Here is a 13,162-nt window from a genome sequence, read left to right as displayed (position 1 = left end):
TTACAACCTTCCGAGAGAAGAAATTCTTCCTCATCTCAGTTTTAAATGGGCGGCCCCTTATTCTGAGACTAGGTCCCCTTGTTTTAGTTTCCCCTTTGAGTGGAAATATCCTCTCTGCATCCACCTTGTCAAGCCCCCTCATTATCTTATATGTTTCGATAAGATCACCTCTCATTCTTCTGAACTCCAATGAGTACTCAACCTACCTTCATAAGTCAACCCAGATTTTTGAACAATACTGGAATGGGGAGCGGGCGGGATCAGCCATGATCTTATTAAATGGCGGAGCAGGCTTGAGGGGCCGAATGGCCTACTCCTGCTCCTATTTCTTATGTAAAGCAGGCAAATGGGAGAAATGTCAGCTCAGGAGCTCAAACTCCTGGTATGAGATTCCAACCTACAACCCTTCTGACCTAGAAACAAAATGCTACCAACTGACCCATGCTGACATACTTTATTTAAGGCCTCCAGTGCAATTTTCGACAAATGCATTAGGTGTCACAGTGTCTTGGCATAGAGTAAAAGCGATGTGACAAGATTTAGGAATAAGGGTGTTTGTGTTTAAGATGCTATCTGATGTCCCCTTTTTGACATGGTTGAATTGCTGTCCCTTCTCGTCTGAGGAAATACATTCTCCCCAGCCATGATGAAAATATATGTTTATGTTTATATTGTTTAAAAAGTCACCGTGAATTGCCGCTGAAATGGGTACAGATCAGCCATGATCGAATTAAATGATGCAGCAGGCTCAAAAGGCTGAATGGCCTCATGTTCCTGTAAACTAGGTACATACACCTGCAGTCACCTGTGAAACATGGCAGGCAGTGGGGCGGGGGAATGGCTTGTAGTTTCTGTAATGTGCAACTATCAGTTAAAACCTTACTTGCTGTGTACTGTCTTGTACATTAAACTTTAATTCGGAATAGTGGTAGAGAACCTTTTCATTGAAAGAATCGAGCAGTCCATTTGATTTTTATTATTTGAAGGTCACCACGAGCTGCCACCAGTTGCACACACCACAATCCTGAGGGCGTTTCCAGAGCCACTGAAGAGGAACAATGAGGCTGTCATCACCACGAAGACTAACACCAGGACTCTCGACGAAGTATGTTGCAAGAAATTCACTTTATTTTTGTACAGTGATTTTTACCCATCCCTTTTTGCCTGTCATGATGTTTGCTATCTCCATATACAGATGGTGAGGGGGCACCAACCCAGTCCCAAGGAAAGCAGCTGGAATGATTCTGTGTGGTTTTCCCTCCCACCCTGCAGTGACACAGCTACTGCTAGGGCTAGGACATTATTGAATCCATGTCCTCTCGCCGAGCAGCACGTTGGTGCCTGATGCACTTCATTGAGCACAAATCTGCATCTCCAGTTCCCATTCACATAGACTCTTGAAAACACTGAAATGTAATCCATAATCTGTGCTGTATATAACAAGCGTTATTACAGAATAGAACAACAACAACTTGCATTTATATAGCGCCTTTAACGTGGTAAAACGTCCCAAGGAGCTTCACAGGAGCATTATCAAAAAAGAATCTGACCGAGGACAGATGAGAGGTAGGTTTTAAGGAGGGTCTTAAAGGAGGAGAGAGGGGTTTAGGGAGGGAATTCCAGAATTTAGGGCCCAGGCAGCTGAAGACACGGCCGCCAATGGTGGAGTGATTAAAATAGGGAATGCACAAGAGGCCAGAATTGGAAGAGCACAGAGATCTCGGAGGGTTGTAGGGCTGGAGGAAGTTACAGAGATAGGGAGGGGCGAGGCCATGGAGGGATGTGAAAACAAGGATGAAAATTTTAAAATTGAGGCGTTGCTGGGAGCCAGTGTAGGTCAGCAAGCATAGGGGTGATGGGTGAACAGGACTTGGTGCAAGTTAGGATACGGACAGCAGAGTTTTGGATGAGCTCAAGTTTATGGAGGGTGGAAGATGGGAGGCTGGCCAGGAGAGCGTTGGAATACTCAAGTCTAGAAATAGCAAAGTCATGATTGAGGCATGGAAGACACCGGGACATTAGGAAAGGTTCCAAGATAGTTGCTACAATTTGGGCTTTCTCTTTCTATTTTTTAATCATGCTCACTGCAACAGCTTCTGTAGGTAGGCCCCTGCCTTCTATGAACTAAAATCTAACTTTCTGCCTGACGGGACTTGGATAGCTTATGTCAGGGTTAACAATCGTACCTTGAACTGCTGGGATACACACTAAAAATAGTTTGGGGCATCCACTCTTTACTTATGACTTCTCTGATAGATGGAAAAACACCAAGTCAACAAAGTATATATTTCAGGCTAAACTACAAATTATATTTATTGGAAGATGTAAATTTATATAGAAGCATAGATATTTTTTTTGCAACTAAACAAATTTGTGTCTTTCCTTAAGTTTATGATGCAGACTGACCAGATGCAATCAAAAACACTTGATGAAAGTTATCGCATGGACGGTGAAGCGAAGCAGGAGACTGCAACAGAGATTGTGCCTGAATTGGGAAACCAGGATATCCTGACTGTGATCATATTCGCTCTGCTAGTAGGAGGCTGGGTGGTGTTTCTAATTATGTATCCAAAAGTAAGTGCATACAGAGCCTTATGTTGTGCAGCATTAACCTCACATTAGTGAAGACAAATGTAGGTCCTTTACAGACAGAAACGGGAGAATTTGTAATGGGGAACAAGGAAATGGCAGAACAATTAAATAAATTGGTTCTGCCTTCACTGAAGAGGACACAAATAACGTCCCAGAAATGCTGGGGAACCAAGGGTCTAGTGAGCAAGAGGAATTAAAGGAAATGATAATTAGTAAGAAAATAGTGCTGGAGAAACTAATGGGACTGAAGGCAGATAAATCCCAGGGCCTGATGATCTGCATCCCAGAGTACTAAAAGAGGTAGCCATGGAAATAGTGGATGCATTGGTTGTCATCTTCCAAAATTCTATAGATTATGGAACAGTTCCTGCAGATTGGAGGGTGGCAAATGTAATCCCACTTTTTAAAAAAGGAGAGAGAGAGAAAACGGGGAACTACAGACCGGTTAGCCTGATATCAGTAGTAGGGAAAATGCTGGAGTCAATTATAAAGGATGTGATAACGGCACACTTAAATAATATCAATGGGATTAAACAAAGTCAACATGGAGTTATGAAAGGAAAATCATGTTTGACAAACCTACTGGAGTTTTTTGAGGATGTAACTGATAGAATAGATAAGGGAGAACCAGTGCATGTAGTGTATTTGGATTTTCAGAAGGCCTTTGATAAAGTCCCACATAAGAGGTTAGTGTGCAAAATTAAAGCACATAGGATTGGGGGTAATGTATTGGCATGGATTGAAAATTGGTTAACTGACAGGAAACAGAGAATAGGAATAAATGGGTCTTTCTCGGGGTGGCGGGCAGTGACTAGTGGGGTACCACAGGGATCAGTGCTTGGGCCCTAGCTAGTCACAATATATATAAATGATTTGGATGAGGGAACCAAATGTAATATTTCTAAGTTTGCTGATGACATAAAACGAGGTGGGATTGTGAGTTGTGAGGAGGATACAAAGACGCTGCAAGGCGATTTAGATAGGTTGAGTGAGTGGGCAAACACATGGCAGATGCAGTATAACGTGGATAAATGTGAAGTTATTCACTTTGGTAGGAAAAACATCAGGACAAAGTATTATTTAAATGGTGGTGGCTTGGGAAGTGTGGATGTACAGAGGGACCTGGGTGTCCTTGTACACCAGTCATTGAAAGCAAACCTGCAGGTGCAGCAAGCAGTTAGTGGCAAATGGTATGTTGGCCATCATTGCAAGAGGATTTGAGTACAGGAGCAAGGATGTCTTACTACAGTTATACAGGGCCTTGGTGAGACCGCACCTGGAGTATTGTGTGCAGTTTTGGTCTCCTTGCCTAAGGAAGGATATACTTGCCATAGAGGGAGTGCAGCGAAGGTTCACCAGACTGATTCCTGGGATGGCAGGACTGTCGTATGAGGAGAGATTGGGTCGACTAGGCCTGTATTCACTGGAGTTTAGAAGAATGAGAGACGATCTCATTGAAACGTATAAAATTCTGACTGGGTTGGATAGACTGGATGCGGGGAGGATGTTTCCCCGGGGCTGGGAAGTCTAGAACAAGGGGTCACAGTCTCAGGATACGGGGTAGGAAATTTAGGACTGAGATGAGGAGAAATGTTTTCACTCCGAGGGCGGTGAACCTGTGGAATTCTCTACAGAAGGCTGTGGAGGCCAAGTCACTGAATATATTTAAGAGGGAGATCGATAGATTTCTAAACACAAAAGGCATCAAGGGGTATGGGGAGAAAGCAGGAATATGGTGTTGAGATAGAGGATCAGTCATGATCATATTGAATGGCGGTGCAGACTCGAAGGGCCGAATGGCCTTCTACTGCTCCTATTTTCTATGTTACTGTTACAGTGACACCGCCTCCTCCAGCTCCCCTCCAGTAACCTGGTGTTACACTGACCCCAGCTCCCCGCCAGTAACCTGGTGTTACACTGACCCCCAGCTCCCTGCCAGTAACCGGGTGTAACACTGACCCCAGCTCCCCTCCAGTAGCCTGGTGTTACACTGACCCCAGCTCCCCTCCAGGAGCCTGGTGTTACACTGACCCCAGCTCCCCTCCAGGAGCCTGGTGTTACACTGACCCCAGCTCCCCTCCAGGAGCCTGGTGTTACACTGACCCCAGCTCCCCTCCAGTAACCGGGTGTAACACTGACCCCAGCTCCCCTCCAGTAGCCTGGTGTTACACTGACCCCCAGCTCCCTGCCAGTAACCTGGTGTTACACTGACCCCCAGCTCCCCGACAGTAACCTGGTGTTACACTGACCCCCAGCTCCCTGCCAGTAACCTGGTGTTACACTGACCCCAGCTCCCCTCCAGGAGCCTGGTGTTACACTGACCCCAGCTCCCCTCCAGGAGCCTGGTGTTACACTGACCCCACTCTCGTCCAGTAACCTGGTGTTACACTGACCCCAGCTCCCCTCCAGTAACCTGGTGTTACACTGACCCCCAGCTCCCCTCCAGTAACCTGGTGTTACACTGACCCCACTCTCGTCCAGTAACCTGGTGTTACACTGACCCCAGCTCCCCTCCAGTAACCTGGTGTTACACTGACCCCCAGCTCCCCTCCAGTAACCTGGTGTTACACTGACCCCAGCTCCCCTCAAGTAACCTGGTGTTACACTGACCCCAGCTCCCCGCCAGTAACCTGGTGTTACACTGACCCCCAGCTCCCCTCCAGTAACCTGGTGTTACACTGACCTCCAGCTCCCCTCCAGGAGCCTGGTGTTAAACTGACCCCCAGCTCCCCTCCAGTAACCTGGTGTTACACTGACCTCAGCTCCCCTCCAGTAACCTGGTGTTACACTGACCCCCAGCTCCCCTCCAGTAACCTGTTGTTACACTGACCCCAGCTCCCCTCCAGGAGCCTGGTGTTACACTGACCCCAGCTCCCCTCCAGGAGCCTGGTGTTACACGGACCCCCAGCTCCCCTCCAGTAACATGGTGTTACACTGACCCCAGCTCCCCTCCAGTAACATGGTGTTACACTGACCCCATTCCCCTCCAGGAGCCTGGTGTTACACTGACCCCACTCCCCTCCAGTAGCCTAGTGTTACACTGACCCCAACTCCCCTCCAGTAACCTGGTGTTACACTGACCCCCAGCTCCCCGCCAGTAACCTGGTGTTACACTGACCCCAGCTCCCCGCCAGTAACCTGGTGTTACACTGACCCCAGCTCCCCTCCAGTACCTGGTGTTACACTGACCCCCAGCTCCCCTCCAGTAACATGGTGTTACACTGACCCCCAACTCCCCTCCAGTAACCTGGTGTTACACTGACCCCAGCTCCCCGCCAGTAACCTGGTGTTACACTGACCCCAGCTCCCCTCCAGTACCTGGTGTTACACTGACCCCCAGCTCCCCTCCAGGAGCCTGGTGTTACACTGACCCCAGCTCCCCTCCAGTAACCTGGTGTTACACTGACCCCCAGCTCCCCTCCAGTAACCTGGTGTTACACTGACCCCACTCCTCTTCAGTAACCTGGTGTTACACTGAACCCAGCTCCCCTCCAGTAACATGGTGTTACACTGACCCCAGCTCCCCTACAGTAACCTGGTGTTACACTGACCCCACTCCCCTCCAGTACCTGGTGTTACACTGACCCCAGCTCCCCTCCAGTAACCTGGTGTTACACTGACCCCAGCTCCCCTCCAGTAACCTGGTGTTACACTGACCCCAGCTCTGCTCCAGGAGCCTGGTGTTACACTGACCCCCAGCTCCCCTCCAGTAACCTGGTGTTACACTGAACCCAGCTCCCCTCCAGGAGCCTGGTGTTACACTGACCCCAGCTCCCCTCCAGTAACATGGTGTTACACTGACCCCAGCTCCCCGCCAGTAACCTGGTGTTACACTGACCCCAGCTCCCCTCCAGTACCTGGTGTTACACTGACCCCCAGCTCCCCTCCAGTAACCTGGTGTTACACTGACCCCCAGCTCCCCTCCAGTAACCTGGTGTTACACTGACCCCCAGCTCCCCTCCAGTAACCTGGTGTTACACTGACCCCCAGCTCCCCTCCAGTAACCTGGTGTTACACTGACCCCAGCTCCCCTTCAGTAACCTGGTGTTACACTGACCCCAGCTCCCCTCCAGTAACCTGGTGTTACACTGACCCCAGCTCCCCTTCAGTAACCTGGTGTTACACTGACCCCAGCTCCCCTCCAGTAACCTGGTGTTACACTGACCCCAGCTCCCCTCCAGTAACCTGGTGTTACACTGACCCCAGCTCCCCTTCAGTAACCTGGTGTTACACTGACCCCAGCTCCCCTCCAGTAACCTGGTGTTACACTGACCCCAGCTCTGCTCCAGGAGCCTGGTGTTACACTGACCCCCAGCTCCCCTCCAGTAACCTGGTGTTACACTGAACCCAGCTCCCCTCCAGGAGCCTGGTGTTACACTGACCCCAGCTCCCCTCCAGTAACCTGGTGTTACACTGAACCCAGCTCCCCTCCAGGAGCCTGGTGTTACACTGACCCCAGCTCCCCTCCAGTAACATGGTGTTACACTGACCCCACTCCCCTCCAGTACCTGGTGTTACACTGACCCCCAGCTCCCCTCCAGGAGCCTGGTGTTACACTGACCCCCAGCTCCCCTCCAGGAGCCTGGTGTTACACTGACCCCCAGCTCCCCTCCAGGAGCCTGGTGTTACACTGACCCCAGCTCCCCTCCAGTAACCTGGTGTTACACTGACCCCAGCTCCCCTCCAGTAACATGGTGTTACACTGATCCCAGCTCCCCTCCAGGAGCCTGGTGTTACACTGACCCCCAGCTCCCCTCCAGTAACCTGGTGTTACACTGACCCCAGCTCCCCTCCAGTAACATGGTGTTACACTGATCCCAGCTCCCCGCCAGTAACCTGGTGTTACACTGACCCCAGCTCCTCTCCAGTAACCTGGTGTTACACTGACCCCAGCTCCCCTCCAGTAACCTGGTGTTACACTGACCCCAGCTCCCCTCCAGGAGCCTGGTGTTACACTGACCCCAGCTCCCCTCCAGGAGCCTGGTGTTACACTGACCCCAGCTCCCCTCCAGTAACCTGGTGTTACACTGACCCCAGCTCCCCGCCAGTAACCTGGTGTTACACTGACCCCAGCTCCCCTCCAGTAACCTGGTGTTACACTGACCCCAGCTCCCCTCCAGTAACCTGGTGTTACACTGACCCCACTCTCGTCCAGTAACCTGGTGTTACACTGACCCCAGCTCCCCTCCAGTAACCTGGTGTTACACTGACCCCCAGCTCCCCTCCAGTAACCTGGTGTTACACTGACCCCAGCTCCCCTCCAGTAACCTGGTGTTACACTGACCCCAGCTCCCCTCAAGTAACCTGGTGTTACACTGACCCCAGCTCCCCGCCAGTAACCTGGTGTTACACTGACCCCCAGCTCCCCTCCAGTAACCTGGTGTTACACTGACCTCCAGCTCCCCTCCAGGAGCCTGGTGTTAAACTGACCCCCAGCTCCCCTCCAGTAACCTGGTGTTACACTGACCTCAGCTCCCCTCCAGTAACCTGGTGTTACACTGACCCCCAGCTCCCCTCCAGTAACCTGTTGTTACACTGACCCCAGCTCCCCTCCAGGAGCCTGGTGTTACACTGACCCCAGCTCCCCTCCAGGAGCCTGGTGTTACACGGACCCCCAGCTCCCCTCCAGTAACATGGTGTTACACTGACCCCAGCTCCCCTCCAGTAACATGGTGTTACACTGACCCCATTCCCCTCCAGGAGCCTGGTGTTACACTGACCCCACTCCCCTCCAGTAGCCTAGTGTTACACTGACCCCAACTCCCCTCCAGTAACCTGGTGTTACACTGACCCCCAGCTCCCCGCCAGTAACCTGGTGTTACACTGACCCCAGCTCCCCGCCAGTAACCTGGTGTTACACTGACCCCAGCTCCCCTCCAGTACCTGGTGTTACACTGACCCCCAGCTCCCCTCCAGTAACATGGTGTTACACTGACCCCCAACTCCCCTCCAGTAACCTGGTGTTACACTGACCCCAGCTCCCCGCCAGTAACCTGGTGTTACACTGACCCCAGCTCCCCTCCAGTACCTGGTGTTACACTGACCCCCAGCTCCCCTCCAGTAACCTGGTGTTACACTGACCCCCAGCTCCCCTCCAGGAGCCTGGTGTTACACTGACCCCAGCTCCCCTCCAGTAACCTGGTGTTACACTGACCCCCAGCTCCCCTCCAGTAACCTGGTGTTACACTGACCCCACTCCTCTTCAGTAACCTGGTGTTACACTGAACCCAGCTCCCCTCCAGTAACATGGTGTTACACTGACCCCAGCTCCCCTCCAGTAACCTGGTGTTACACTGACCCCAGCTCCCCTTCAGTAACCTGGTGTTACACTGACCCCACTCCCCTCCAGTACCTGGTGTTACACTGACCCCAGCTCCCCTCCAGTAACCTGGTGTTACACTGACCCCAGCTCCCCTCCAGTAACCTGGTGTTACACTGACCCCAGCTCTGCTCCAGGAGCCTGGTGTTACACTGACCCCCAGCTCCCCTCCAGTAACCTGGTGTTACACTGAACCCAGCTCCCCTCCAGGAGCCTGGTGTTACACTGACCCCAGCTCCCCTCCAGTAACATGGTGTTACACTGACCCTAGCTCCCCGCCAGTAACCTGGTGTTACACTGACCCCAGCTCCCCTCCAGTACCTGGTGTTACACTGACCCCCAGCTCCCCTCCAGTAACCTGGTGTTACACTGACCCCCAGCTCCCCTCCAGTAACCTGGTGTTACACTGACCCCAGCTCCCCTCAAGTAACCTGGTGTTACACTGACCCCAGCTCCCCTCCAGTAACCTGTTGTTACACTGACCCCAGCTCCCCTCCAGTAACCTGGTGTTACACTGACCCCACTCCTCTTCAGTAACCTGGTGTTACACTGAACCCAGCTCCCCTCCAGTAACATGGTGTTACACTGACCCCAGCTCCCCTCCAGTAACCTGGTGTTACACTGACCCCAGCTCCCCTTCAGTAACCTGGTGTTACACTGACCCCACTCCCCTCCAGTAACCTGGTGTTACACTGACCCCAGCTCCCCTCCAGTAACCTGGTGTTACACTGACCCCAGCTCTGCTCCAGGAGCCTGGTGTTACACTGACCCCCAGCTCCCCTCCAGTAACCTGGTGTTACACTGAACCCAGCTCCCCTCCAGGAGCCTGGTGTTACACTGACCCCAACTCCCCTCCAGTAACATGGTGTTACACTGACCCCACTCCCCTCCAGTACCTGGTGTTACACTGACCCCCAGCTCCCCTCCAGGAGCCTGGTGTTACACTGACCCCCAGCTCCCCTCCAGGAGCCTGGTGTTACACTGACCCCCAGCTCCCCTCCAGGAGCCTGGTGTTACACTGACCCCAGCTCCCCTCCAGTAACCTGGTGTTACACTGACCCCAGCTCCCCTCCAGTAACATGGTGTTACACTGATCCCAGCTCCCCTCCAGGAGCCTGGTGTTACACTGACCCCCAGCTCCCCTCCAGTAACCTGGTGTTACACTGACCCCAGCTCCCCTCCAGTAACATGGTGTTACACTGATCCCAGCTCCCCTCCAGGAGCCTGGTGTTACACTGACCCCAGCTCCCCTCCAGTAACCTGGTGTTACACTGACCCCAGCTCCTCTCCAGTAACCTGGTGTTACACTGACCCCAGCTCCCCTCCAGTAACCTGGTGTTACACTGACCCCAGCTCCCCTCCAGGAGCCTGGTGTTACACTGACCCCAGCTCCCCTCCAGGAGCCTGGTGTTACACTGACCCCAGCTCCCCTCCAGTAACCTGGTGTTACACTGACCCCAGCTCCCCGCCAGTAACCTGGTGTTACACTGACCCCAGCTCCCCTCCAGTAACCTGGTGTTACACTGACCCCAGCTCCCCTCCAGTAACCTGGTGTTACACTGACCCCACTCCCCTCCAGTAACCTGGTGTTACACTGACCCCCAGCTCCCCTCCAGTAACCTGGTGTTACACTGACCCCAGCTCCCCTCCAGTAACATGGTGTTACACTGACCCCAGCTCCCCTCCAGTAACCTGGTGTTACACTGACCCCAGCTCCCCTCCAGTAACATGGTGTTACACTGACCCCCAGCTCCCCTCCAGTAACCTGGTGTTACACTAACCCCCAGCTCCCTGCCAGTAACCTGGTGTTACACTGACCCCCAGCTCCCCTCCAGGAGCCTGGTGTTACACTGACCCCAGCTCCCCGCCAGTAACCTGGTGTTACACTAACCCCCAGCTCCCTGCCAGTAACCTGGTGTTACACTGACCCCCAACTCCCCTCCAGTAACCTGGTGTTACACTGACCTCAGCTCCCCTCCAGGAGCCTGGTGTTACACTGATCCCACTCCCGTCCAGTAACCTGGTGTTACACTGACCCCAGCTCCCCTCCAGTAACCTGGTGTTACACTGACCCCCAGCTCCCCTCCAGTAACCTGGTGTTACACTGACCCCACTCCTCTTCAGTAACCTGGTGTTACACTGAACCCAGCTCCCCTCCAGTAACATGGTGTTACACTGACCCCAGCTCCCCTCCAGTAACCTGGTGTTACACTGACCCCAGCTCCCCTCCAGTAACCTGGTGTTACACTGACCCCACTCCCCTCCAGTACCTGGTGTTACACTGACCCCAGCTCCCCTCCAGTAACCTGGTGTTACACTGACCCCAGCTCCCCTCCAGTAACCTGGTGTTACACTGAACCCAGCTCCCCTCCAGGAGCCTGGTGTTACACTGACCCCAGCTCCCCTCCAGTAACATGGTGTTACACTGACCCCACTCCCCTCCAGTACCTGGTGTTACACTGACCCCCAGCTCCCCTCCAGGAGCCTGGTGTTACACTGACCCCCAGCTCCCCTCCAGGAGCCTGGTGTTACACTGACCCCCAGCTCCCCTCCAGTAACCTGGTGTTACACTGACCCCAGCTCCCCTCCAGTAACCTGGTGTTACACTGACCCCAGCTCCCCTCCAGTAACCTGGTGTTACACTGACCCCAGCTCCCCTCCAGTAACCTGGTGTTACACTGACCCCAGCTCCCCTCCAGTAACCTGGTGTTACACTGACCTCAGCTCCCCTCCAGTACCTGGTGTTACACTGACCCCAGCTCCCCTCCAGTAACATGGTGTTACACTGACCCCAGCTCCCCTCCAGGAGCCTGGTGTTACACTGACCCCAGCTCCCCTCCAGTAACCTGGTGTTACACTGACCCCACTCCTCTTCAGTAACCTTGTGTTACACTGACCTCAGCTCCCCTCCAGTACCTGGTGTTACACTGACCCCAGCTCCCCTCCAGTAACATGGTGTTACACTGACCCCAGCTCCCCTCCAGGAGCCTGGTGTTACACTGACCCCAGCTCTCCTCCAGGAGCCTGGTGCTATAGTGAGACTGATCTGAAACTCTACTACCTTGAGCTATAATGTTATGTCCTTGTTTAGTCCGGTGGGATGGGAAAAGGATTCAGAAATTGAACTTTATTTAGAGTGAGCATTTGCCTCAGGAATCAATCTGTCTACACTCTGATGTACTGTTATGGAAGTTTCCCTGGCTGCTTTGAATCACCACTTCCGTCCTCTCTGTGTCAGCGGATGCACCAACAGCAGAAACGACAGCAGCAACAGCTGGAACAACAACTGGAGGAGAAGTTCCAGATGCTCCAGCAGCAGGCCCCACCCTCCGCTGACCAGCTCAGGCTAGAATCTCCACAACTCTCAGACCAGGTAGCTGAAGAAACCCTGGGGGAACCCAACTCGCCAGCTCAGGACAGCAGCAACCAGTCCTCAGGGCAACCTTCCGGCTACAGTTTGCACAACGGCACTGCCTGTTACGATGGGATCGGGGCTGGTTAGTATTTGAGCTTCTCTGCATCAGTTTATAAATTTGGTTTCTTTTCTTTCAACATAAGAAAAGCAGATTAACTGGTCGTCATCACATTGCTGTTTGTGGGAGCCTCCTGTGCGCAAATCTATCTGCCCCGTTTCCTACATTACAACAGTGACTGCACTTGAGCAGTACTTCATTGACTAAAGCACTTTGGGACCTACTGAGGTCATGCAAGGCGCTATAGAAATGCAAGTCTTTTTTTTAATTTGGAAATGATTCAGGTAACAGTGTAATGTACCATCCCATCGAGGTCATAAATCAGCAACTCCTGGAAATGTAGTGGTGGAACAGCGAGTTGGGGGCGGGAGAGGCAGGTATCCAGTGCTGGGACACTGGGTGGGGGGCAGGTTTCAGAAGAATGAGAGGTGATCTTATCGAAACGTGTAAGATTATGAGGGGGCTTGACAAGGTGGATGCAGAGAGGATGTTTCCACTGATGGGGGAGACTAGAACTAGGGGGCATGATCTTAGAATAAGGGGCGCCCATTTAAAACTGAGATGAGGAGGAATTTCTTCTCTGAGGGTTGTAAATCTGTGGAATTCACTGCCTCAGAGAGCTGTGGAAGCCGGGTCATTGAATATATTTAAGACAGAGATAGACAGTTTCTTAACCGATAAGGGGTTATAGAGCGCGGGCAGGGAAATTAACCTGAATCCATGATCGGATCGGCCAATGATTGTACTAAATGGCGGAGCAGGCTCGAGGGGCCGTATG

At 52.7% G+C, this 13,162-nt stretch overlaps 1 protein-coding gene across 3 annotated transcripts in view; it reads left to right on the top strand.

Moving 5' to 3' along the window:
• The window catches only part of ern2 (endoplasmic reticulum to nucleus signaling 2), a 124,210-nt gene that overhangs the window by 81,952 nt on the left and 29,096 nt on the right, over nt 1-13,162 (top strand). For all 3 annotated transcript variants that reach the window (XM_070901446.1, XM_070901447.1, XM_070901448.1), the window contains exons 11-13: nt 987-1,105; nt 2,389-2,574; nt 12,150-12,408. In XM_070901446.1, coding sequence (XP_070757547.1) covers nt 987-1,105; nt 2,389-2,574; nt 12,150-12,408 — 564 coding nt within the window. The remainder of the gene's footprint in view (nt 1-986; nt 1,106-2,388; nt 2,575-12,149; nt 12,409-13,162) is intronic.

This window comes from Pristiophorus japonicus, chromosome 15 (assembly GCF_044704955.1).
Source record: "Pristiophorus japonicus isolate sPriJap1 chromosome 15, sPriJap1.hap1, whole genome shotgun sequence".
In the NCBI taxonomy this organism is placed as follows: Eukaryota; Metazoa; Chordata; class Chondrichthyes; family Pristiophoridae; genus Pristiophorus; species Pristiophorus japonicus.
Note: the sequence above shows the minus strand (reverse complement) of the source record. Positions and strands in the feature narration are given on the sequence as shown.